The 26,775-nt window shown below is 43.0% G+C and overlaps 1 protein-coding gene across 2 annotated transcripts in view; it reads left to right on the forward strand.

Annotated features, from left to right (window-relative positions):
* Positions 1-26,775, forward strand: part of rbks (ribokinase) — a 35,419-nt gene that overhangs the window by 7,561 nt on the left and 1,083 nt on the right. The window contains exons 2-7 of one of the 2 annotated variants that reach the window (XM_084569007.1): positions 894-1,026; positions 2,016-2,079; positions 2,475-2,537; positions 3,352-3,516; positions 10,277-10,368; positions 18,571-18,759. In XM_084569007.1, the coding sequence (XP_084425133.1) occupies positions 894-1,026; positions 2,016-2,079; positions 2,475-2,537; positions 3,352-3,516; positions 10,277-10,368; positions 18,571-18,759 (706 nt within the window). Of the gene's footprint in view, positions 1-772; positions 1,027-2,015; positions 2,080-2,474; positions 2,538-3,351; positions 3,517-10,276; positions 10,369-18,570; positions 18,760-26,775 lie in introns of those variants that run through there. The other variant, XM_084569006.1, reaches the window with a different exon arrangement.

Genomic DNA, 26,775 nt, shown 5'->3' on the forward strand with positions numbered 1-26,775 from the left:
GTGAACTTACTGTAACAGCACACCTGCCACAAACAAGCGCACACACAAGCAACAACAGGGTGAAAAACAAGTTTATGACAACATTTTACCACCCGCAAACCCTCTGGCCCCAGGCCAGTACTGCCCAGGGCCAAACCGCGGAGTCCTGACTTACAGCACGAAGCTATCTGTTGTCTCTCCCCTGTCTTACTCACTAGCCACTCTGGCTCTGTGATTGGAGGAATCATGGAACAGACAGCTCCTCCCTAGGGCACCCACCTGTGGCATATGAGCCTCAAGAGAGAGAGAGGCAGCACTTGACCAACCCTGATGAGTCAGCCATTACTAGTGCGACCAGTGTCAAGTTGAGACATCTATGGGATTTGCTGGTTGCATCATTTGCAAATTTCAGAACACATTGGATTGCATTGGTATGGTGTATGTGACTGAACGTCTAGGTACGGTGGAACTTTTGTAACGAAGCATGTGTTGCTATTACCATGTGAAGCTTTATCTTTTATTGCTTCTGTTGAGTTTAAGCAAGAAAACGAGACAGTGGAAAATCACTCAAGGAAACAAGTTTGCAGTGCTCCACTCCAGCAGTGTTTCCATTTTGCTGACCTTTTCTGTGAAAGACCTTCACATGATCAAAAGATATAATCCTCAGCAGACTCCACAGAAACCTTTTGTGTGTTTTTGCACATGTTCCAGTCATCTCTTAACCAGGGAATGATTGGCCCTGAAGGGCTATGTTCACATTTTAACCCTGAATGCCAAACAAAAAAAAAAAAAATTCAAAGTTTGATGGAAGTTTTTACAACTTCTACATGTAGCGTGAAGGTGCTGTTCCAATGTCAGATCCAAATCCAAATTCAGTACGTCTTAAATTGTGTCCACTGCTTTTTACCCCTCAGCCAGGCACCAAGGCTACCCAAAGCAGGGGAAACCATCCATGGTCACAAGTTCTTTATCGGCTTTGGAGGAAAAGGGGCCAACCAGTGCGTACAGGCTGCCAGACTGGGGGTCAAAACCGCAATGGTCTGCAAGGTACAACACGTTTGTGGTTACAGTTTGTGTTAGTTAGCTGAATTTTTAGCATAATATGTATGTTTTTGAAAAAAAAAAAAGGCTTATCTAACTTTTGGCTTGTCCGTCTTACTCTGTACAAATAATGAGCCATCAGCTACCATAACCCACCAACTAGTTAACGGCTGAACAGCTTCGTTCACACTTCAGTCATTTCACTACATCAATTCTCGGTGCCTCATTTTCTCTTGATCAATACCATACTGCATGCATACGCCCACCCACGCATGCACGCCTTCAAACAAGCTTATTCCCATACCATACAACCCGGAGTCTCCAATCAGTAAGCTCAGTGTGGCCTTTCAACCTGAGCACTAAAGCACCGAAGCCCCACCTCTGTCAGAACAAAGAGGCCCGATCGATAACAGCCCAGTGCGGGAGGAGCTCTCCGGGCATGGGGAGAACCCAAAAATAGACACCCGGGCTTGTCAAATGCATCCAAGATGGAAGGCCGCTCTTCAAAGAGAATGGGGCCAAGCAGCCAATACCATCCCAACCCACTATCACAGTCAGCTAGAAGTGCCCGCATTTTGGCACGTTTTTTGGAAAGCGTGGGTTCGAAGTAGGCGCCTCGGGGCAAGGTGGGGACCCCTTCTACAACCCAAAGTAGCTACAGATGTGGACATCCCAGAGCGGATCAGGGGAAGAGGGGCAGAAGGGAAAGAAAACGAAAGCGAGGTGGGCATGAAGAGGCGTGAAGGCGGGGTTATCGTGTCTTCAAGGCTTGGCGCAGCTGGTCGTGTGTTTGCGCGTGTGTGCGCTTCATGACTTTGTGTGTTCGTCTTTGCACATGTTCGGCGGCGGCACCATGCCAGTATGCTGGCAGGGCACACGAAAATCTAGCCCAACTGAGATTTGAGTATACCACTTTTCAAAAGTTGCCGCTAACCAAGTCTGACCCCGCTTGACACTCTCTTTGTTGTAATCGTTTTGCCTTCAATCTTTTCTAGGTTGGTAAAGACTTCTTTGGAGGCAATTACATCCAGAATTTCAAGGACAATGGCGTGCACACAGGTAAGATAGAGGAGTTTTTATATTGCATGCCAAATTGGTTGCCATTTCCATGGTGCATTTCAAAAAGTTCACATTCAAAGCAATGGGTTTTTGTCTGTATTTTCTCTATTCTTTTTAGTTACTCAAGGTTTTTGGAAACACAGGAAAGTGCGCTGTATTTGTGTGACCACTGATTGTTAAACCATTCATTTTTGTTGAAAGTTTGGTTGCTTTTCGAAAGTTGTGCCAGATTACCAATATCGTAAGCCAAATACACTCCAAGCAGTACTACTATGATGACACTATGTTTTCTATCCGTGCATTTTGTGAAAGCTGCCAAGATATAAAGGACTTCTTTTTACCAGACAGACACATAACAGGTGCTTTGAAATTCTGTTCTTCCCTTTCTGTCTTAGACTTCGTAGAACAGACCTCAGATGCAGCCACGGGAGCTGCCTCCATCACTGTCAACGATGCAGGTAAATGCTATTGGCGCTAACCAGCGCTACCATGCTGAGATCCTAAAAGCTCTTTGAGTTTGAGCATGTTGAGCTCTCTCTTTGTTTTTTACATACACGTACAACACGCTCAAGTATTGAGTAATGACACTGACTCACCACTGCTCATGAGGCTGTAATCACTGGATATACTCACATACATGCTCAGATACACAACTACCATCAAATCATGAAGAGCATCCACAGGTTTTTGTCTGATCAAATATTTCCGCACTGAGAGCAGTTTCTGTCATGTCTCAGTCAGGTAACGCTAAATGACTCACGGAAACCTTCTGGGATTTGCATCACTTTTCTAACCATTCCGTGTAACAGACAGGCGAGGACGGAAGTGGTGAATTGAGAAAGAATGAATAGTTGACAAAACAACAAATGTCTGACATTTTTCATTGGTGTGAAAAGGTCAGCTAAAACAAACCAGGGTTTGTGTTTTAAATTGGGTTTACTCGAACTATTTTGGTGAAGAAAATTGCATACAGCAAAGAGATAGTGATATATTTCAGCAAGCGCTTGACATCAAATGCAGCGCATTTCAAACTGGCAGTGATTTCATAATACATAACAAATGTCTCGATGGTGCACAGCTCATTAGAAAAGACTCCAACATTCTCCCTCCATGCAAGTGAAAGTTTGTAAAAGCTAAAACGTACAGTAAGTCACCACAGTTTCTCACATCACATATCACATATTTATGGACCTGAGAGTTCCCATGGAGTCTCACGTTCGTCATAATGTGGCTGTTGTATCCTCACACGTCTCTATGGGTGTCCACGGGCAGGTGAGAATGCCATCGTGATCGTGGCCGGTGCCAACATGCTGCTGGGAGGAGCGGAGCTGCAGAAAGCTCTCCCAGCCATCAGTCATGCTAAAGTGCTGGTGTGTCAGCTGGAGATCAGTCCGCAGACGTCCTTGCAAGCATTACGCATGGCTCACGACAACAAAGGTCAGTGAGTGTCCACGGATGTGGACCATGGTTCTGTGTCCACATCAAGTGTGCAGGTTCTTCTGAAGTAATTACTTTATTTATGAGTACAACATTCATGATGTATAATTATTTAACTCTTATATAACACTGAACAAGTGAACATCTGTTTTCCACCAAATATGGTTATTCTGGTCTTTATAGACTTAATCACTTCTACATTTGACCGTAAAAATCACAGGTATTTATTCACATTTTGCAAAAGTTCTTCTACATCTGTTAAACAAAGAGCAAATTAGTTCAGTTTATCTTTGTGCACTTTAGTACACAATGTGGCTATAAAAGGAAGACGATGACGACGAAGGCTGTGGTCATTGTGGATTCATGGTGCTATAATGGATTCTAGTAGGGACATTGGAAACAAGTGTCAAAATGTTCATAGAAACTTCTCAAACATTTCCGCAATATAATCCACTTCTTTGCAGGCCATCTGTGTGCTCATTATGTTCCAAACCCCCGAGTCTGTGCCAAAAATACGATTGTATACAGTGCTTCTGTTTAAATCTCTGTTCTCGACCCTGTTGAGCCTGCTCCTTTGGCCAGGGGACCAGCCTTGGCTGAGTAGAGGTTTTATGCAAGTCTCCAGTCAGTCATTTACAAAAGAAAGAAAGAACTTCTTCTCGAGAAATGGAAATCTCAGTTTGTATAGCTGTCCATCTACACAGAATGAAGGCTTGTGGGAGTTCAACCAACGTGGAGGTTATGTAGACATGCTTGCGCGCAGTCTTTGGACAAGAAAGTGGTGATGCTCTACATAGTTTGAAGGCTGATTGGTTGAAAGGTTAGTTGGAAGTGGAAAGGAGGACCAAACATCCCCGCAAGAAGAAGTACAAAATCATAAAAAAAAAAACAGCAACGACAAAGCATGAGAGGAACAAGAGAGAGGCACAGACGTTGGCTTCGTGTTAAAATTCAGTTTCACTTCAGCAGTCCTTTGTCCAGTCTTTTCTGTAATTAATTTGGGAAAAGCTAAATAACCAACAACAGCACAACCGCATGCAAGAGTAGCCTACCTTTTTGATGGTTCCACATATTTTTCTCTCTCTGTGTAGCGCCAACACGGTACCAACCAGCACTTTGCTGAAGCCTTTACTATCACCATCTGTGAGTTTCAGCTAAAGAGCACAACAGTTTTATTCTTGAATGCCCTTGCCTTTTGTATGTGTTCAGCGTCATCTGTGATTATAAGCTTTTCACGCCATCTTCAAGTAGAACAGAAGAACAGTTTTCGCCGTCCCACACAGTTGTAAAGAACTAGATTTCTTAATGGGGTTGTTAAAGAAACTGACTTAGTAGAATCTGGTATTTTAGAAGAATTACATCACGCATCTGCATATACCTTGAGATCATTTATCTTTTCTGTCTTTTAGTTATCTGCTTATTTATCATTCTGCCCCATTTAAAATGACTCAATGCTGTTTGTATTCCACAGTTACACTTTTCTTTACTCTTTGTAAAAAGTGAGGCCTCCCACAGATTTGTATCGCTTTACCAATTTAAGTGTGACAATTTAAGTGGACAAAAATAATATTTTACCAGGCGTGTTGTTGTTGTGTCTCTGCTGCCTACATTACCCACGAACCACTACATCCGTACACACAAAACGGACCTGTGTATCCCTTTCGCTACCGAGCCCCGCGTTAGACCACCGTCCCACTGTCCCTCTCTCCATCAACCTTTCCTCAATAACCAGGTTATTGAGCTAATCATCTATAACCGCGTTCTATTATTAGCCGCCCTCCGCGTCATCCGAGACGTCTGGGGAGCCTCTCGCCCTGTCATCAGGCCTGTCGTCCATAATCGCTCGCTGCAGGCTGCCAGTACGAACGAGTCGCAGCCATAACCACGTTGCAGATGGGACACCCAGATGGCCTCGCCGAGCACCACCCTCTTTCCCCGAGCCCCCCTCCTCACTGTGTCGACCGTGCCGCGGGATTAAGCATGGCATGCGGTGCCAGGAGAGAGGCAAGGCGAGCGAAGGCGCTTGGCAAAGGCTCCAGCTCGACGCCGCCGCACCAGAGCATTGCGTAAATGGAGTTCTCTGGAGAAACTGGGTGTTAATGGGTTTGGCGACTGGGATTTAATGACGCGGGGGTGAAGCGGCACTCAAATTACGCAAATGTCACCATCGAGTCACACTTACTGCGGATGCCAGCTCTTAGAAACACTTGTCAAGATAACCTATCAGGAAGAGTTTATTCTTCATGCATGTAGCTATTTGAGTGGGAAAACATATGTATCTGCATAATTTATTGCCACCTACCATTCAATATTGAGAAGTTAATGGAATTAAATTAGTCTTAAGAAGAGAGGAAATGGTAGGAGTTGTGTAGTTTCACTCTTTCTTTCTTCTTCCGTTTTCACCCCATCTTCCTCCCACTCTTCCTTGTCTGAGCAAGGAGCCGCTATTATATTTCTCACCAGATGCAATTAGAGCCTCTTAAAGCCCTTTCACATACTCACTGATGACTCATTTCTTTTGTGTGTGTGTGCATGCGTCGAAGAGTGTGTGAGTGATCTCTGTCTTACTGTGTTTTCACTCTGCACCTTGTTTTCCATCCACCTTTCCTGCTAAATCAGCCACGGCGTTTTGTATTTTCGGTTACTTTCTGAAACCCGCTCCGGCTCGTCTTCCCGCCACATGCGCGACCAGACTTGCGAGCATAAAAGCCCAGAGTCATGACACACGCGCGCACACACACACACACACACACACAAGCTCTGCAGCCAGACGTGACTCAGTGCGCACACATCCCGGTATTACCACATCTGTCCCAACAGCTGTGAGCCCATGTGTGCGTCTGTGTATGTGTGTGTGCTGAGTGCGTTTGTGTGGTTTCAGTAACACCTGGAGAGCAAAACAAAGCAACCCGAGACAGACGCAACTGGTAGCATGACGTCCGGAGTGGCAGGTCAGCACATAAGTGATGCAGATTCCGTCATGCATCAGTGTATTAGGGATTTCACTCAATCTGCTCTATTGATGCGTATTGATAAGCATCTATCCTCAGTAGTCTTCTGGTTGCTTATTGCACGGCTGCTTAATGAACTCTGGGCCTATGCATTTGACATCAGCACTGAGCACGGACACTGTGTTTACATCACAACAGTGTCCTTTCTATCTGCTCTGTCCATGGCCCCAAATAGCAATATGATTGTTGACAATAGCCTGAGCAGGACAACATCATGAGTAATCCTTTCACACATTCAGTGATACTTTCTCCTTTTATCCTTTTCACATGGCGTACACTGCGCGCTCAGTGCTTCACTTGATGTTGTGACTGATGGCTGCCTGTTACTGAAGCCACTGTTGCGCTCTACTACATATGTTATGGCAATTACTCCAATTAGCAGCGTAATCAAGCTTAATCGGCACGTGTGTTGCATTGCTGTGCCCCCATGCAGTCACGTGTTTGATGCAAATGCGACATGGGAGAGGAGGGTGAACTGCTGATTGTTCTTCTGAGAGGACGAGAGGAACTGAGTTGTAAAAGTGGGAGTGGGAGGGAGATTCATTTACTGTATTATCCTGTAAATAAACAGGTTTTTATATGGTCACATGAATCAAGATTGTTCTGTAGATTTTTGCAAATGGAGATGCTACGTCCCTCTACACCCATTCCTATGCACTGGTGGTGAAAGTATCTTTCGGTTGGTGCAGGGGCTTGGCTACATTAGCCAGCCACGCATGAGGAGGTTGGAGAGGCCCGAAAGATTTGCTACTTTTAGTCTAGTCACCATGAGCTGGGACGTAACAGTAGAACCAAAAGATTACAGAAAATAAATATTCTGCAGGAACTCTTATGACGACCAAAGAGAAATGGTCGATTAATCTTAATTGAACAAAACCGAAGCTTGTTGAAACACAAGTTTCAAATTAATTGAATCTCTACAAACTAAAATTGGGAAGGTCGTTAGTCATCCTCTTCCCTCTTGTACCGTTTATTCCTGGAAAACAGCAGCCCTAGTTCTCAGAGATGAGATGGGAAACTGTACAAATAATCAGTTTCTTGCTTTTTTTACAGAGACAGAGAAATGCTTGTTTCGGGTGCACTGTGATAGAGCTGCGTTAGGGCCTTGCTAGAACTTACTAAAATACTGTCAAATAAAGCACTGGGCGAACATCAGAGTGGGGATTTCAAACTGAATATGTGGTCCAGATCAATCATAATCAAAAACACACCAATATATCTACAGGTATTCCCAAGTAAACATCATATAGGTCGTTAGTTCATACCTTCTCACAATGGGTAGATATGCCACACATAAACTGTTACATACTAAATCGTCTTGATGTAGGGAAAGATCATAATTTGGGTAAAAAAATTAAGGTCAAATGACTTTTGTTGTTATGGTTTGTAATAGTAGACAAGCAGTTACTTTTATTGGATCATGGTTCTGGTTGAAGTCTAATTTTTTGTTTATCAATCCTCACGTTAGCTTCGCTACAGATATTGCAGAACATTTTGGCATTTTCCTTCCTCTGCGAACCCCTGCTCCCGCTGTATACTGTATTCCCTCTTCTTGCTACCCTGTTGTCACAGTTATTAGGCTTTTTGAAGAATCCTTGGACAAAGGGAAGACTAGATTATTGCTAATGAATATATACATTAACTACTAACTGGACTAGAGGGGGTACTACATTTGGTCAGAGGCTGACTCTTATTAAACCAGCCTGAAAGCCAGCCTGAACTTTACCCACCTACAAAGTTTTTGTGGAGGAAAGTTGGTCTGGAGTCGCTCCACTGGGAACTGATTACACCTCGGCAAAGATTTGTTGGGCCAATCAAATTGTTTGGGCAGGCTTAATGTGGCAATGGACAGAAGAGCAGCAGCGATGTAGTCATACTCTTCATCTGAGCGCCATGGAGATGGATTTGTTTACAATTGATGGCTGATTGGCAGATTCGTTGTAGGACTATCCAGTTACATGCAGAGATATTATTTTCTCTGTATCAGTTGTTTTAGAAAATTACTTGATTCGTCAATCTAGGACTTCTCTTATATGCTCAAATGCGGAATCCTGCATTCCTTACAAAATAAAAGTTTCATATTCTTCACTTCTTCAGAAGGACCTATTGGGTTTGGGACTGAATGCCACAGACGGCATAGAAAGTTGGAAGCTATTAGAAGACAGACTTAACACTTGTATTCAAGGAATGATGTGAAACTGAATGAGTGATTGGCAGAACATGCAATTTTGTAATAGTCCCAAGGTGCAGGCGACGTACTATAATAACATAAGTGATATAATAAGAACAAGAAAATGTAAAACATGCTTTAAACACATAGTGTTATCTTAATAAATGTGGCATTAACTGATGCTGGGACCCTAAGCAGGCTATACTAGTGTGGTAGGCTAACATGAAATGTATCATTGTCTGCTCAGTGAGCAACACTTTGCACGTGTGTATAAGTGATGATGATCAAAAGAGATATAAGAATGTAAGGAATTTAAAGCAGTATTTTTCTGGATGACGACAGGGAGTAAGCAAGACAGAGATCCTTCCTTTTACACAAAACAGAGACATCACATTTCTTTTACACTTGTCTTGGAAACTAAACTGGGGTGCAATCGAGTTGATAGAGAACCAGAGGGAGGAGGACGGAGATTCGGAAAGAGCCCGGTGTCACTTCTCTGTGGCACGGCCTCGGCTCTCGCGGGTTTTACACGCCATACAGTATGAGCATGTGAGTTGAAAAAGAGACACAGACATTATATCCACTTTCACTCGCGAGCAGCCCAGCATCCACCTCAAAGCGCCAGGTGGCCAAAGCCCTGCGCAAACCCACGCAGCTGCTCTCTTATGTGCCCACGCTAACACACACAGACACGCACACAGCAACTAGGCACACACACACACACACTTTTGCACAACAGACTTTGATGTCACCAACGCCGAACATATATTTCCCTCAGACACACACACACAAACGCGCACACGCTTGCATGAGGCTTTATTTTGTACACAGAGATATCAGAATTAATCGCTTCGTCAAGCTGGGCTTATCCTCACACATACACAGAAATCATGGTATTAGATGCATTAATGCTTTCTGCTCATGAATATGCATTAGACAGTGATGTGCAACACGTACAGAGGATTACTTCTGACAAACACTCCCTCTCTCCCTCTTGTGCTCCTTAACACACAGAAAGGGTCACAACTCCTCTCACCCACACACTGACACACATATATACATTTATATGTACGCTCAAAGTTGAGTCACGGCACACATGCAAGCGTGGAGCTGCACGGGTTACGGCGTAGCACAAAATGCTAAAGGATATGAGGGCTTTCCACCAGGCTTTTTTTTTTTTTTTTCCAACAAGGGAATGCAAATTTAATTGTTTAAAATGTGTCTTTTTATAGAGGCTTATCCATTTGAGCGCTGCTTGCGAGAGCGATCCCCAGCGGTAGCCCGTTAGCCTTTGTTCCCGTTGAAAGTTTAATTAAGGTATTGCCAGATCTTGGCAGTGGGGCTCAGAAATGGGAAAAGAAACATCGCACAATCGTAACATGTGTCTCTGGGCGACATTGTCAAAAGCCGGATCCTTTTGAGAGCGAGCCGACAGCCATGACTGGCTGCATTATGGAGAATAATGCTGGGGTTTTTTTTAAGCCTTGGTAATGGTAGCATGTTATCCTAAGTGACGGCAAATTATGATGTTTGACACTGTGGTCAATAACACTGAACACTGCTTGGTTTCTTGTTGCAGTAAAGACAGTATTCAACCCAGCGCCGGCCATTCCTGACTTGGATCCAGGTTTCTACGGAGTCTCAGATGTGTTTTGCTGTAATGAGTCTGAGGTGATGAATCTCACACACACACACACATACACCATTGACATAATGCATTCCCTAACCTTAACCATCTCAGCTAAATGCTTAACCTTAACTTTTACCCTAATCCTAACCATAGCCTAATTGTAACATTTACCCTAAAACCAAGTCTTAACCCTCAAACAGCCTTGTAAAGAAGCGAGGACCGAGGCCAAAATGTCCTCACTTTGCACAAACGTCTTCTCCAATAGTATAGAACTCAAACCGGCCCTCAGAAAGATAGCTGCACAAGAGCACACACACACACACGCAGCTCGGAGTATTTATCACAGCAGCATTTATGCCTCCTCGCACAATAACTCTGCCTTTCTCACACATCCACGCGCTCACATTTACAAGGCCACGAGGACGCTGAAACTATTTGTGCACAGCGAAAGTTCTGTTTTATATGTGGAGCGATAATAGTGGCAGGTTTACCGTCAGAACTCCGGGAGAAGTAGAGAAATCAAGAAAAACAAGCTGATCATTTTTACCATCAGCACTGTTTTCTGAAATGACTAATTAGCAGATTTTATTAGTTGAAGCCAGCTAGTCATTAGAGCTAATGTTAGCTCTGTGGGTTGCTTAAAATGCCATCAGCGGCTGACTTCTTACTATTTCCAGCTGAACCCCGTAAAAGCGGGATTTAAAACTGCTCCTGATGGCGGCGCATTTGACGCTGAGCTAAAAGACTCAGTAGTCGATGAATTATGGGTGTAAACTGTAAAAAAAATCACTGAAGATGGAAATTAGTTTGTGTTTAACTTTCTTTGCAGTGGTCACTGGGACATGCTGAATGCATCTCCTCAGTATCAATACACCATGGATATATCATGGCGCTCTAATTGCATAAGAGGAAATATGACACTACCAAGCCTAGTGGCCGTAGATCTGACCCAGAGAGATAAATCTGGCTTTAAATTTAATACACATCATTGTTTGTTCACCCAGCTCTGTTGCTCCTCTTTAACCTTTCGTAAAGTAAAGCATTAAATTACACTCACTTGCCAGTTCATTATGTACACTAGTGAAAACAAACAGATTCTAATGTAACAGTCCTGCACTAAATCTGGATTCATGACTGCTCTAATTCTCGGTTAATGTTAAACAGCGCCATAAAGGTTTTAATTCAGCTGGATGATCATTTTGGAGGATGGAGTTTGCGGTGCTGTTGAACTGGATTGAATTAAACACTTAAGTCTTTCTGTTATTAAGCCTAGGCCACTGACTGAAATGGGGTTGCCATTATAATAGAAACACGTGTCAGGACAAAATGAAAACCCAGCCGAATCAACAGCTCTCTCAGTTGATTTAATGCTCAATACCATAACCTTCACTTAGTGCGGGGCTGTTACAATAGAATGCATTTGTTTTTACTAGTGTGCCTAATTGAACTGGTGTGTGAGGGTATATTTATATATGAAAAATAGCAGAACTTGGGAAACAAAATCACTACTGTATAATCATAAATTACATTTCATTTATAAAAATCAATAAATAATATTCGAAAAAGCTTCCTCAAATCCAAGAAAGAGCAGGACAAGTTTTCAGAGTGGCTGTACTACACAGTTGAAGTTCTAGTTACAGCAAGCATAACCCCCACACTGCTGTAGTTAGTTAATGTTGAAAGTAGTCTTAGTTAGTCTTAATGCTTGTTTACAACTTTTCACACTAAGCCAGGTTGCTAATGATTGCAGTTTTAACGCCCTGTTGAATCCATTACTTTGTACTTTGCTGTTATTTTAGATAGGCTAAAAAAAAAAAAAACACAGACACCAACCTCCTCCATACAGTCAGTTAACTGATGATTAAAGTCAGCCAGCACTGGTATGAAGGAAAGTATGAGAGGTCGGAGATGTTATGAGTTCCCACATATACCCACACCTTTGTACAGTGATTCAACTATCCCCTCTGGGTCACGACCCCCGCTGGCACATCACTAACCCCACCGCAGCCTTTAAACTCTCCGGGCACGAAGAGGAGATTAAGTATGCCTCCGCCCTTTTATGGTAAAAACTATGTCATGGCTTCTTGTGTCTTGACTGTCAGGTGATGACAGATGAGCAACGGGAGGCAGGGACAGATGGGAATGGTAGTAAAAACAACAGGGCAGATGTGCACTTTGGCTGAGTCAGTCACTCCCTCGGGGGGCGAAGCGAATGCGCGCTTGCCCCGGAGCCTGTATTTGATGTGGCGAAGCGGGACGGAGAGGCTCCGCAGCCAGGTGTGGGAACATGAAAGGGAGAGTCGACGAAAGCGCTACATGTCTTCTCTCTTTTTTTTCGGGGGTTTCAGGTCAGGGAGGTGCAGTCATGTTATATATTATGCAGTATGCAGGGGTGGAAAGAGCACGGAAATATCCCACCCAGGGACAGGCACTGGTACTCTGCGGAAATTCAGTAGATATAACACTGAATATATAATAACAAAAAACTACGTTGGAATTTTCTATTTATGCATTGTCTTAATGAAATATAAATATATAAAACTATTCTTTGTAAAAGATGTGACATTTTAACAACAAATGCAATGCAAAAGGGATTATATGTAACCTTTTAAATTGATTTATTTTTTGTTTTCTTTAATTAGTAGTATTGCTATTGTACCTATATACTTTATATAGCAAAATAATATAGTATAAATGTAACATTTACACTATTAAGCCTGTTCAACGTAAAACAAAGGGAAAAGCAGAAAGTAGAAAGATCCCTCACAAAGAAAAAAATCAAGGAACGCTCTTTTGTAAATTCCAAAATCTCCTGTATTATCAGTCACAAGACAACTGTAAAACATCATACAAAAATGTATTCTTTTTCCCAGTGTGGTTTGGTCATTCGTAATGAATTCAGCTGGTATGAAATGAGGAGTTGAAAGAAAGAACCGCTGAGAATGCATAACAAGTCACTGAGTTCTGTGTAGGCGACTGTACCTCATAAACAAGCTGAAAGCATTGAGCTTATAGCAGACTTAGAGTATTAGCTGGCTGCTGTCACGCATTGTTCGTTAAAACTAGCCACAAGAATGTATATTTTATACGAGATAAGATAAGAGAAGCTGACATCTACAGCTACTAGAGGCTGACAGTTTTTCAGGAATCCCGTGTGTTACAATGGGAGTCCTTTTCAAAAAAATAAATGAGTGGGATGGGCAGGAATGAGAATTATAATAACAACAACCCATTTTTACAAATTGCAAAGTGTTGACACACCGCTGCGAGTTATACTCTCAGGTGGGATAGCCTGCTCTGGCCACCAGAAGGATAAGTCATAGGTATATATAAATATATATGTATACTTAGACTGTTGTCTTCCAACATTTGTACCTTAATTACACAGAGAAGTGCTGCTCTTTACTCTCTCAGTTCACAAGAACATGTGTTGCTTTCTGTTCCATATACCTGTACTGAATTGATAGAAAAGGGCTTTTGTCCAGTCTCCACCTTTTGCATGGAATATGTTGCAGAAAGACTGGAAACTGAGTTAATTTCATTGAGCTCTTTTAAATCCAAACTGAGAGTCCAACTCCACAATATGCACTTTTTATTTTTATGTGGCTTTCGTTTGTGTTTTAACTGTGCAATTTTGTAACCGTGTTCTGTGTTTGCTGCTGCCTATCTTTGCCAGAACACCCTTGAAAAAGAGGCTATTAACCTCAGTGGGATCTTCCTGGTTAAATAAAGGCTAAGTTAACCATTTTAAAAAAATACAGTGTAAAAATACAGTTCTAGCGTGAATAATAATGTGATACTATGTACTTCAAACAATGTGTAGAAACGGGATGGGGCAGAGATATCTTTGGTGGACTGGGATGGAACTGAAGTGATATGGACAGATGAGATGAGCCTTTATTGTCGCTGCACGAGAAAATAGAATGAGATCAGGAGCGCTGCATCTGAAAAGAGAGCCAGATATTCAATCGATAACAACATACAAGTGACAGATCACATACGATCATAAGATGTCAACACATAACATAAAAGATGTCAAGAAATAGTCTAGAATGTGAATAAAATAGTGTAACAACATAATAAGTAAATAAAATATGGCCCAAGGTCTGCAGGGAAATATTTTGATTAATCAGTCTGGCTTTAAATGCATCACACTGTTAGTGGCAGCAGCCTCACAGGATGTCTTTGTATTGACTCCAGTGCAAAAACAGTTTTAAATCTGCCGCTGCAAGTGCTCCACTTTAATTAAAGAGCAGACTCCACATGACTAGTCAGCTGACTCAGCTTAATATCTTGAGTTTATTGAACTTGTTTCTTACGTTCAGTTTCCTCAGATGGTTTTAAATGAACTAACTGATCAATCTAAATGCGCTTCACTCACTCTTTTCAGGCAGCAAGGACATTTAGTCCAGTAAATAAATGAGCTGCTCTTTCTTCCTTTCTTTATTCTTCTTTATTTTATTTTATTTCCATGTATATTGTTTCAAGAACAGTGACACGGTTTTTACTCCCCGAGTAGTTGACTGCACATTGGAGACGTTGCTGCACACATGGCTGAAGCAGGTGCTCGTAGTACAGAATTTTACATGATAAAATAAAAAGTGCTTCACTTTTTTAACTGGTTTCTTGCTCAATAAAAACGCTGCAGACATTTTAACCATTAATGTTACAGTGGATGGAACAGTAAAACAGATTTCTCTTATTTTTCACCCATCACTGAACATATTATCATTTATCATTTAATACAGCATCATGAGCAGCTAGTCAATGACAGTATAATATTAAAATAGAACCTTTTTTTTGTAGTTTTTACTGTTGAGTCATAGCTTATTCATGAGTCTTCACCTTTGCAGTAATTGTAATTCTTCTACTACCTACAATTGGTTTAAATTCTGCTCCTGTCATTTTTTAAAAAACTTTTTATGTAATTTTTGACCAAATCATTAAATGTATCTAAATATACTTTCAATATTCATTACATGACAGTGTAAGAACACATAAAAAAGTGACTTTTTTTACCCAAAAGGAAACAAAGGTGAAAAATCCTTTCAGTGTCAAGAGATAATATGTGATTATATTGAAAAATGAGCTGAATCTCAGATCTATACATTGTAAACCAAATGTGAAAAAACTAATCTAGGTGTACAAAAATGCTGATTGTGAAAACTGAGATTTGTTCCAGCATCATAAAACTTTCTCACAAGTTCAAAGGCCTTGTCAACAGATTGTGTTCTAGAACGTAAGTGCTCTGTTGTGTGTGTATGGGAAGCATGCGCACACACATGCGCACACACACACGCGCGCACACACACTGTACTGTAGCAAGAGAGATGTAATTCAACTCTTTTATACTCCTGTACACAGAGGGAGGTAGATTGATTCCCTGCCCTGGTGTGAAGCTGATGACTAACAAAACGCCTCTTTTTCTCTTTTGGCATCCGACAGCACCGGGGTGGCTGCGGGCTCTGAAAGCACCGATACACTCTGCGGTTTATTTTTGAACTGTCCAAGGTCATTGTTCACTCTGACAGATGACAAAAGCGGGTGGAGGGGTCGGCCCGCCAGTCAGCCACTATTCAATAGTAGTGTCGGTGGCGTCTCGACCCTCCGGTGCGGGGTTAGAGCTGGCACACATTGTGTACAGGTGTGTGTTGTTTGTGTGTGTGGTCTCACCGTACCATGCTCAGACTCGGGGGTAGGAGGGGGTGAAAGCAAAGGCTTATGGATGACAGAGTGCAGGCCCTCTTTGATCTGCAGCCCACATACCACGCTGAAGTGCTTTACAGTGAGAGGGATCATCTTTGATGTCCACCTGAAGACCTCCTCTGCCTAAATGGATGCACGTTTCTATCATCCGCAGATCTAACGGGGATCTTACACTCTCTTTAACAGGAGCATGATAAGGAAACAAGGAATGCTTGTGTGTGTGTGCGGGTGTGTGTGTGTGTGTGTGTGCCACACACGTTCTAAAAGTGTGGTTGCAGAAGAGACGGGATGAAATCAGAGTGAAAGGGCTCTCTAAAAACCTGTATTTACCTGATTTACCTGTGGGTTATTAGGAGCACAATTACCATCATTTTCATTTCTATTACATTTTCTTAAAATGTTAACACAAATGTCAAAACGTGATCCTTTGAAACATTTATTTTTTTTTTGTTTTCTGGTCTAATTAGAACTGTAAAAACCCCTTATAACTATATTATAATAGTATTTAATCAGTGCAATAGATGCGTAATGTGTTTAGGTAACAGACTTAAAAAGACAAGCCAGTAACAAGATGAAATATGTTTTAATATGCACAAAATAAGCCAGTCGAGGTCATTTTTGTTTAGATGAAAAATTACAAATTTGCCTCAGAGTTCTTCATAACCTGTGCAGCTAGGAAGGAGGACGGAACCTCAGCAGCAGCAGCCGAGGCAAGAGCCCTACTCAAGGACGACACCGCCTATAGATACCGCGTGCGCAGAAAAGAGAAACGTGGTAAATTTACCCAGATCATGGACAAGTAAAGAAGAAAAGCACAGTATTTCATACATCACCAGGGGAATGTTAAGATGATACTGTTTATGGGCTGTATCTGCGTTAGTATTGTGCACACTTGTGTGAGGCGGGAGAGAGAAAAACCAAGCGCTGCAGATTAAAAAATAAAAATGAAGAACAATAATAATATATTGCTAGAATTTCAAATTGCCACACTGTGCACACAAAATTCTGTTGTTTTTTGTATAGTATAGGCATAGTTTAATTATTATTTTCATTCACTTAATATATAGTAAATATACTGTAGATGATGAGGTTTAGGCTCAACACTAAATCCATCCATACAAGATAAAATGCCCATTGTTGATGTGCTTCACTACATTATTTGTTTCTTTTCAAGACTTTAAACTGTAGATTTTCATTTACGTGATAAGTACATTCCCTATCCACATCCCCATCTCCCTCACTATAACTGTCAAATACAATATTAATATAGTAATTCATTTACTTTGCTCATATTAGACATACAGAAGCTGCAGTTCTGCTCGCCAACGCCACGCGCAGTAACATATTTTATGTTTACATATCCTCAAGTCTTAAAATTTTAAAATGTATCTATTCTTCCTTGTATTTATTTTTTCTATTTTTTTGTACGTATTTAATGCTTTATTATTATTTTTTTATCTCCTGTTTGCTTCCGTCTTTTCATTGTCTGCTGCTGCAATGCTGCAAATTCCCTCCATTGTGGCATAAATAACACATTTCCTTATTTTATCTTAAGATAAAGTGGTAATCATAATTAAAACTGCTAATATGAGCTGTATGCTGAGGACTGTGTATGTTGTTTAATGTTTTGTTTTTTTCACTGCATGTTAACAGTTTTTATTTTAACTCAGTGGTGAAAACTCAGCCGAGGCAAGTTGAGTATAGAAATACTGACAATAAAATCTTTTTAAAAAGGAACGCCGCTCAGAAATAAAAACTGTTACAGTAACAGTTAGTTCTTTTCTTCCCCGAAACAGTCATTCTTAATTATAAATCCTTGCCGTGCGGTTGCCCCAAAACTCCAGAGAATCATGTCTGTCAAGTGTGCCGCTTACTCTGGAGAAACCTCTGTGGTTTTGAGCCTTTTTGACTCTCTCTCTCTCTCTCGAACGACAGCTGTTGAGTCCTGCTTTGTCACTGTTTAGTCATTTCGGAGCCAGATGAACCATCGCAGTCCGAGGATCTACTCTTTGAAAAGGTTTGGCCGACAGACGGCTGACTGATCCAGCAAATCCTTAACAGGCCGAATGTGTTTTATGAGTCTGTCTGACCACGGTCAGCGTGTAATTAAGAGCTGATTCATACCAGAGCTGTTAACACAGAGCAGTAAGCTATAGCAAGCGAGGAAGCTGTAGACTGCTAATTAGGGATGCTTGGAAATAAATGGTTATGATACACTTAACTGCGTCATTTAGGGGACAAAGCAAACTGTTTTTCTTCTATAGAAGCATGAAATGAAGCTATTGCTTCACATGTTACACGCAGGAACAGTTTGTGGTACTGGGGGTTTTGCCTTGGGGAATTTCCATAGTGGAGTTTCGTATTCATCCTCCCAGTATCCCACGCCAGTGCTGGTTTTGCTCTATCTTTAATTTTAATTCCTAACAGCTGATTAACTTGGCGCCTTGGCACAGAAGAGAACAAAAAAGTCTGATATGGAAGATGTCAATGAAACCGTGTCCTGTCATCATCTCACTGTTGTGTGTCCCCCCTAACAGGCAGAGCTGCTCACCGGTTTCTCAGTAACTAACGTGGAAGAAGCCCACCGGGCCGGGCAGGAGCTGCTGAAGCGAGGCTGTGGGTCGGTCATCATCACTTTGGGACCTCAAGGCAGCGTGGTGCTCAAGACACAGGAGTCTGCTTCCAAACATGTTCCAACTAGTGCGGTCAAAGCAGTGGACACTACAGTAAGAAGGCTTTATCCACTCTTTACGTATTGCTAAATCAGTCGCTTTATATGTTACAGTCCATAAAATGTCACAAATTCCACCACTTTAGAGCTAGAACTAATATTGGCTATTAGTTGGAGAGGTAATTTCTAAAATCAAAGTTATGTTTGGTTCACTTCGCCCAAACAGTGTCACGAGTAAGACATTGTCAGTCAGTTGAATGTTAGGGCCTCCACCCACCCACCCAACAGATGGCCGTTGGCAAGTTCCATGCAGTCGATAAGCGTCTGGGACCCTGGGTTTGGTGGTGCGTCCTGCACTTTTGCCGCTAGCCAGGCGTCTTACAGCAGCTTTTCAGACCGTTCAGCATGTCGAATCGGCGGAGCACATCGTTGAGAGTGATCAGTTTGACTGGCTTAGCAAACGGATATGACGGAAGTAAGCAGACAGTTTACATAATCATCTCATCCGAACATCCCAACACGCAAATATTTTCACGACTACCGCCACCTGCTGGCATGGAGAGTTCCTTTTATGCGGAACGTTGGCGCTAGCTGGACGCCTGCCGCAATCTTTGTGGTTTCAGTGCAACGTTTTGGTCCAGACACAGGTGGCATGCGGTGACGTTACAGGCAGACTTAGATTTTGGTAGTGGGCTGATGTTGGTTTGGTGTGTTCGGGACTTTTTCCTCCACCCTGGCGGTCAGATATTTGCTGGACGATAGAATATATGTCGCACACTGTGGGATTTTACATGGGAACGTTGCCACAGACACCCAGTTTCTCTTGCTGTAAAATCCAGGAAATTTCACATAATTCCTACTTGGCAAGAGACAGTGAGCGGACAGACACAGTTATTTAACCATCAACCTTCATATATTCCAAAGATATTCAACTTATTGAAATTAAAAGAATGAAAATCACTTATTCTGCAATGACTTCATCATCGCTGTTGATGTAGTAAATAAATGCCACCTGTTTTTCCGCGCAAGCAGTGCCCTGTTATAGTTTCTTTTCTCTGGTATTGTTTGTGATTTCACACCTCAAGTGGTGGTAATTGTTTTTGAAGTCTCAAGTCACTGTTTTCAGTAAGTCTGACACACGTACAGTTTTCTTCAATTCCGTAGTAGGTTAAGCTGACAGTAATGTAGGAACACTTTCAATATTAGTAAAATGGAAGAATATTTTCAATGGAATACTATGTACTTTAACCCACTTCTCACAGTAATATAGCCACTGGAAGGAACTGCTTGTCCTTAACAACAATAACGGGGGGGGGGGAGGGGGGCATTGTTCACAGAAAAGCTTCAGAATCACACCTTTTTTTTTTTCTTTTACCTATTAATCACCACACGACTTAAGTCCTGCCACTCTGAGCTTGAGCGGGTACAGATCGGTGCGTCGCACAACAGTATAAGATCAGTGAGGATGTGGCGACCGCCGGCTGTTTCCCCTCACTGATTTAATCTTTAAAAGAGGCCGCTTGAGTCATTTCACACCGGCCTCTGTGGCTTGTTTTCGTCACTCAAGCCTCACTTCAGTGTTTGTGTTTCCTGCCGCTGAGGGTTTTGTGGGGCCTCTGTGTTCTACTGTACCAACCAAATACGTCATTGCACAGCGGTGTTAATCGCCCTCTTTGCTTCAGTCAGACCTGGTGAGGTTTAATTGTTTGTGTAATAGTTTTTTTTTTGACTGGATACTTCCCCCAGGGACTTTTATTCTGCCATAATTTCCAAATGCCGAGCATCATGCAGCGTAATAAAAACCAGAGTCGGAGCTTGTGATCGTAGCCTTTAAGTGAAACCCACATCACGTATCGCAAGTGTGCGAGAGAAAAGCAAAGTCTACAAGGCAGTTAAGAGCTTTCTGAGTGTGTGTAACAGGGAGGGAAACAAACAGGAGTGTGTTTGTGTGTGTGTGTTTTGCAGACACTTTCCAAAGGTAGTGCTTCTGAACTAAACAGCAGCATCTACACTGCCTGGCCAAAAAAAAAAGTTGTCACCTGGATTTAACTAAGTAAATAGGTACGAGCCTCCTATCGGATGATTACTGCACGGGGGTCAAATCATTGGCACGCATCAAGCAGAGAAAACATCTAAGGAGATTGCAGAAACTACTAAAATTGGGTTAAGAATTGTCCAACGCATTATTAAAAACTGGAAGGATAGTGGGGAACCATCGTCTTCGAAGAAGAAATGTGGTCCGAAAAAAAACTCATTGATGGTGATCGGCGATCACATCGAAGAAAAAACTCAGGGCTATGATTAATAGTGAAAGTAAGAGCATTTTCTCATGTACAATGAGAAGAGAACTCAAGGTACTGGGACTGAACAGCTGTGTAGTCTTAAGAAAACCACTAATCAATGAGGCTAACCGGAGGGAAAAAAAGGCTTAAATTTGCTGGGGAGCATAAAGATTGAACTCTGGAGCAAATTGCTCCAGAGTTCAATCTTTATGCTCCCCAGGTCATGTGGGCTCAAATTGTCAAAGAGTGGTTCAGGGAGCATGAGACATCATTTTCACACATGGATTGTCCACCACAGAGTCCAGACCTTAACCCCACTGAGAATCTTTGGGATGTGCTGGAGAAGGCTTTGCTCAGTGGACAGACTCTCCCATCATCAATACAAGATCTTGGTGAAAAATGAATGCGACACTGGATGGAAATAAATCTGGTGACATCGGAGAAGCTTATCGAAACAATGCCACAGTGAATGTGTGCTGTGATCAAAGCTAAAAGTGGTCCAATATAGATATAAATATCAGAGCATGCAACCTTTTTTTTATTATTTTATTTTGGCGACTTTTTTTTTGGCCAGACAGCGTACTTGTTAGTCCAGGGGCATTTGGAGAACAAAGCACTTCCCTTCTGTGACCTCCTCCTTGCCCCCCCAACATTTCCAGGCAGACACGCATAACTGCCCCTATTCACCACCTTCACTCTCCCCTCTTCCCAATAGCCCCCAGGAGCCACCCGCTCCCCTCCTCCTCCTTCTCCCACCCTCCCTCCTCTCCCATGACTCACCTCTTGGGCCTGCATCAGTCAGCAGAAAGCTGTGGTCGGGCCTGCTGCACGCCGCCCCCCCCCCCCCCCCCCCCCCCCAGACACACACTCTCACCCCACCACTCCTGCTCTTTGATGGGCCCATAAATTCTGTTGTGTTTAACTCTTTTGGACATCATAATCCCTCTTCCAGTAAGACTCTTTTTTTACTGGAGAGAGGGAAAAAACAACAGGTTGTTATCAAGATCATTATTCACTTCTTCTGAGCTTGTTCTGCTAACGCGGCCCTCTCAGTTATGATGACATCGTCTGTTATTGCTGCCTTGAATGTGTTTTTTTTTTTTTTTTTCCTCCTTCTGCAGCAAAAATGGAAATGTTTTTGAAAGATTGGCTCTGAAGTTGTCAGCGCCGGGGCTTCTATTTGAGACTCTCTGGTTCCAGTAGAATCAGACTACGTACTGAAGCCGAGTCTTCGGCTGCGATTCTTCGATATCAGCGCAGTGAGTCACTTGCGGTTTCTCGCTATTTTAGCTAGGCTACCGTTCTGCTCGGGCGCCGCAGGTGGCATCGCCCGCAACAAATCCACTTTTTCACCGCTTTCGTCCCTTCCTTCCAACTCTCATTTGGGCTGTGCCTTTTGGTAGCTCTAGTGTGGCTAATGAAGTGCCAGTGTGGCTGCTAAATCATTTGGTTTTCTCTTGACAGTAACTATTTCATCATCTTCTCCTCCTGCAACTGCCTGAATAACGTATTTTACACAGCAAAAGCAATTACGAGCTGACTCAGGGCCGTGACTCTGGATGAATAACAAAGAGAAATCCACTCATCTACTGTGGGTCTCCCCCATCCCTCCTCCTTCATCCATTCGTGTCCCTTTTGTCTTAAATTGAGTGCAGGCTTCCCTTGCTGAGATCACAGCCTTGGCTGTTTTGTGTGGACAGTTAGATGAGAATTTAGTGCGCACACACACAAACACACACACCTCCGGTGCAGTTTAGCCCCAGCAGGACTTGGGTGGCCCTGGTTTCCACTGCTCCGGGAGGTCCAGCGTGTAGGGCGAGAGGTAGACAAGGCTGTCTAAACCAGACATTACAGAGGTACTGGCGGGTCTGGACGGTCAAATTATTCCCAGTCTTCTCCAGTGACTGGATACATGCGAGGCCCATTTGCCCGAGTCCTTCCTGGAAGCCAGAGGTAAAGGGAATACCTCCTGAGCTTCGCATTCCTCAACCCTGCAAACCCTGGGTCAGCGTGTCACGATGAGAAATCTGCCACATCACCATGTTTTAATGGACTGCACGTGCTACAACAGCTGCTGTTTAGTGACGCAGATGTTAGGCCAGAACACTGCCATGTCAGCCAGTGTTATACACAAAAGGGGGAAAGAGAACATAGACAAAGCACTGTGGATGGATCAAAGATGCGAGGGGCCTAATTGGTCCAATTAAATCCGTTTTTGATCTCCAAGTTTTCCTCCCCCGTTACTTTTAGAAGAGTCGTCCCCGGCTGTTGGTGAGTCTTACTGGAAGCTTCCGGGCGTGGAAGCCGCTGTGAGTCACTGCTGCCCCTCAGTTGGTCTTTGCTCTCCCCGGGGTGCCTTTCATTGACAAAGGCTGTAGGCTCCAGGAGTTGACTGCACATAGCTCCATCTGTCATAGCAGGATGGGAGTCAAGGGTGCCATAGACGGTCGCAGGCTGGGGACGCTCGAGAAAGGTTCAGCGGGTGCAGAAGACTCTGAGTTCTTTTCGAGTTCTTTTTGCATTTTCTATAGGTTTTGTTATTTTTTGTCTGTCTCTGGTGCTTAGTGTTCACTGCCGTGGTGTCTCGGCTTCACTTTGCAAAGATGACTTGTCAGTCAAAGCATGTGGGCGCCGCTGTTTTCTTTTGGATTTTCTGTTGATGGACTTGCGTTTCTGTGTGCTCTTCTTTGTTTGTCTGTGCAGCCATGGCAGTTATTGTTGCCTGTGTTAACTATTCAGCTGTCTCTTTATTCCAAATACACATGTTTTTTTCTTCTGCAAGAAGCATTATAAAGGTCATTTCTCTGGAGTTTCATCAGCGACTGCCTACCGGAGAGTAGTGTTCACATCAGCAAATGGAAAGCTTTCAGGGACTCTAGGTTTGTCAGCGCTGTGTCACATCTGCTAAGTTGACCTGTTCTCCACCGTTTTAAATTCATTTACACTTTATTTTACTTTGGCTCTCAGATCACACACTTTATTACGGCGCCACTGCACAAACACATCAGACTGTAGGGAAGTTCCATAAGCATAATTTGCCGAGCTTCTCACCGAGGTGTCTGCCATCCTAATTTCTAACTTCAGCGTGAGTACCGGCGGAGAACAGGCAGAGGAACGGCGCCGAGGTCAAGACGTGGCGGCTGGGGCCGGAGAGAGCATCACAGCTCATCCACGGCAAGTGCTTGTGTCACTTGATTGACAGGCCTCCAGATCTAACCTTCACCAAACTGTGTCGAGGGCAGCGGCAGCGGGGCTGAAGGGGGTAGCACTTGTCAACCCCGTTGAGCCTCATTTACTTGATCCAGTAGCGTCACATGCCAGTCTCAGGGGGGGAGACGGCGTTAGTAAGACAGAGAAAGGTTGGATGGTGGCATGTACAGTCAAGTGAGTGGAAGTTTGGACTGGAACAGTGAAGTCCGGTTTCATTTGGTTGCCAGTCTTTATTTAGATGTAGATGGGCTGACTATCAAATTGCATAGTAAGGCTCAGTGACGTTTCTTTGGCATATTGTATATCTGTTTCATCAGCTAAAGCTTTAACATAGTGAATATGAAAGGTGTCACACGAAGCTACTAAGCCAAAGAATAGCCTGCATTTCTCCTGAGCATTTTCAATGCATAAACTATCAGCTATGTATAAGTTATCTACAATAAACCTACAAATGTGCTGTTTTGGTTCAGCCTTGTTCCTAGCATTGCTTTCAGCAGCACCCCTCAAGGCTCCATGCCAACACCCCACAGCAGACGGACTCGAGCCAGCTTTCCATCCATTCCTTTGCGGAAACTTTTATTCTGCAAAGAAAAATTCAAATGAATACCCATTTGTGTCCACTACCGTTGCATAAATATTTAGAGTTGAGATAAACAGATCTCCAGCCTACGTAGGTTTTTTATTTTTATCAATGAGATAACTTTTCCACCGTGGCCAAGGATCCAAATCCAATGTTTTGTTTTGTTTTTTTCCTTTTAAAAATGTTCATCCTTTCACTGTTTTTTATTTATTTATTTTTCTTAACGCCCAAATTGAAAATGTGCATAGAATAAGTAGATCTTAGCGGACCTGGAAATATTTGCAGAGCACATTAACTCCAGCCAAAGAAGAAACAAATGGATGAAGCATTTACATGGTTATAACCACATACTATTTAATGCATATCTAATGCATTATCTCCACCACCCGAGTCAAGTGGTTGGTAGGCAGAGCGGGTTGTCCACAAGCCGAGGTTTAGCAGTTGGACATGGACCACATGCTGAAGCGTTCTTGAGCCAGACACCGAACCCAGAGTTGCTGACGGTGCTTGGCACCGGCGTGCGAATCTGAGTACGCGTCAGTGAAGGAGCGGGTAAACATTGTCACTGTAAAGAGCTTTGAGTACAAACAGGTAGAAAACACTATATAAATACAAGACCATTTGCCATCTAAACATAGCAGATGTTGTACTCGGGTTTTTGTGGTGTATCTATATGAAATTGTTGTCTATATACTGTATACAGATTCATCTCAATCCTGGTCATTTTAATTTCCCTTGTGTCCTTTCTATCTATCTATCTATCTATCTATCTATCTATCTATCTATCGTACATACTTAAAAAAGTCAAGCATTTGAGATTGTGAACCCTCGAATTCAAATTTCAAAGAGGATAACTGGTACAGATTTCAAAATAAAATATTACAATTCCTTAAATTCGATGGTATTCACATGTAACTGTCTGCATTTAGTATTTAGTAGTGATCAGACTTCACCGATATTGGCCAATTTTCTAATCATGAAAAAAAAAAAAAAAACATGGGCTACCAACCGGTTTCGTTCTAAATCCTAGTATTATCAGGAACCTGTTTCGGCCCCACCCTGTGGCACAGTGACACGCCTGAGATGGTTGTTTGCACATTCGTTTGGTGATAGATTACTGGAAAGTCAACAGGTGATTCGGGCTTTTAATGAGCAATGAAGTGTTTTGCGGTTAAAAAGTAATATACAGCCCTGTCCCTGAAGACTGAAATATTGGCATTTCTATCTCCTAATCTTGTTCAAACTGGCCTCCTCGCCGTACCTCGCTGCTTTGATCGTCGGTCCTCTGGCACCATCCCCCACCCAAGAATCGTGGTATCATTCCAGCGGCAACATGTGAACTGGGAGAAGGGCCAAACCAGTGGGACGGCTTTACCGAAGCCTTATTTCCAAATGCTGGCTGCATTGTAGGCCAGCTACCAGACAGGAGACATAAACACATCATCAGTTTAAACATGGAAATCCACCGGGCCTGTGAAATGTTTCATCTCTGATCTCACTCTTTCCAGCTTCTCTGCAGTCCAGGGAGTCACATCAGTGGCAGGCATCGGGTGGGGGGAGGGGTGCAAAAATGGCCTTTTCAAATGTCAAATCAGAAGTCTTGTTTTTTGTTTTTTTTCTTCATACATTGCATATGGCTGAGCAGACACGTTTAGTGGCTAGGTCCATGAGCCCTGTTTGTTGGTCCTTTCCCTGGTGCCCTCTCTGCCTGACCAGCCAGGGTCAGGGCTAGGGTTTTTGTTTTTTGCCCCATGTCACTGAATCATCTCCACACAACCGACAACCATCACTGTGTCAGAAGGGTTACTTTGAGGTTGAGGGGGGGGGGGGGGGGGGGCTAGACCAGGCTTACAGAGGTGCTCAGAAGAGAGAGTGCAATGAACTCTTTTGAGAGCCGAGGTGATGAGTAATGGAGTGGGCTTGTGAGAACCAGTGTCGGGGGGCCATTTGTGGTTAAACATGAGCGTGTCGCTACATACCATTGTGCCTTTTCCCATCA

The sequence above is a fragment of the Chelon labrosus genome (assembly GCF_963514085.1).
Source record: "Chelon labrosus genome assembly, chromosome: 20".
NCBI lineage: Eukaryota > Metazoa > Chordata > Actinopteri > Mugiliformes > Mugilidae > Chelon > Chelon labrosus.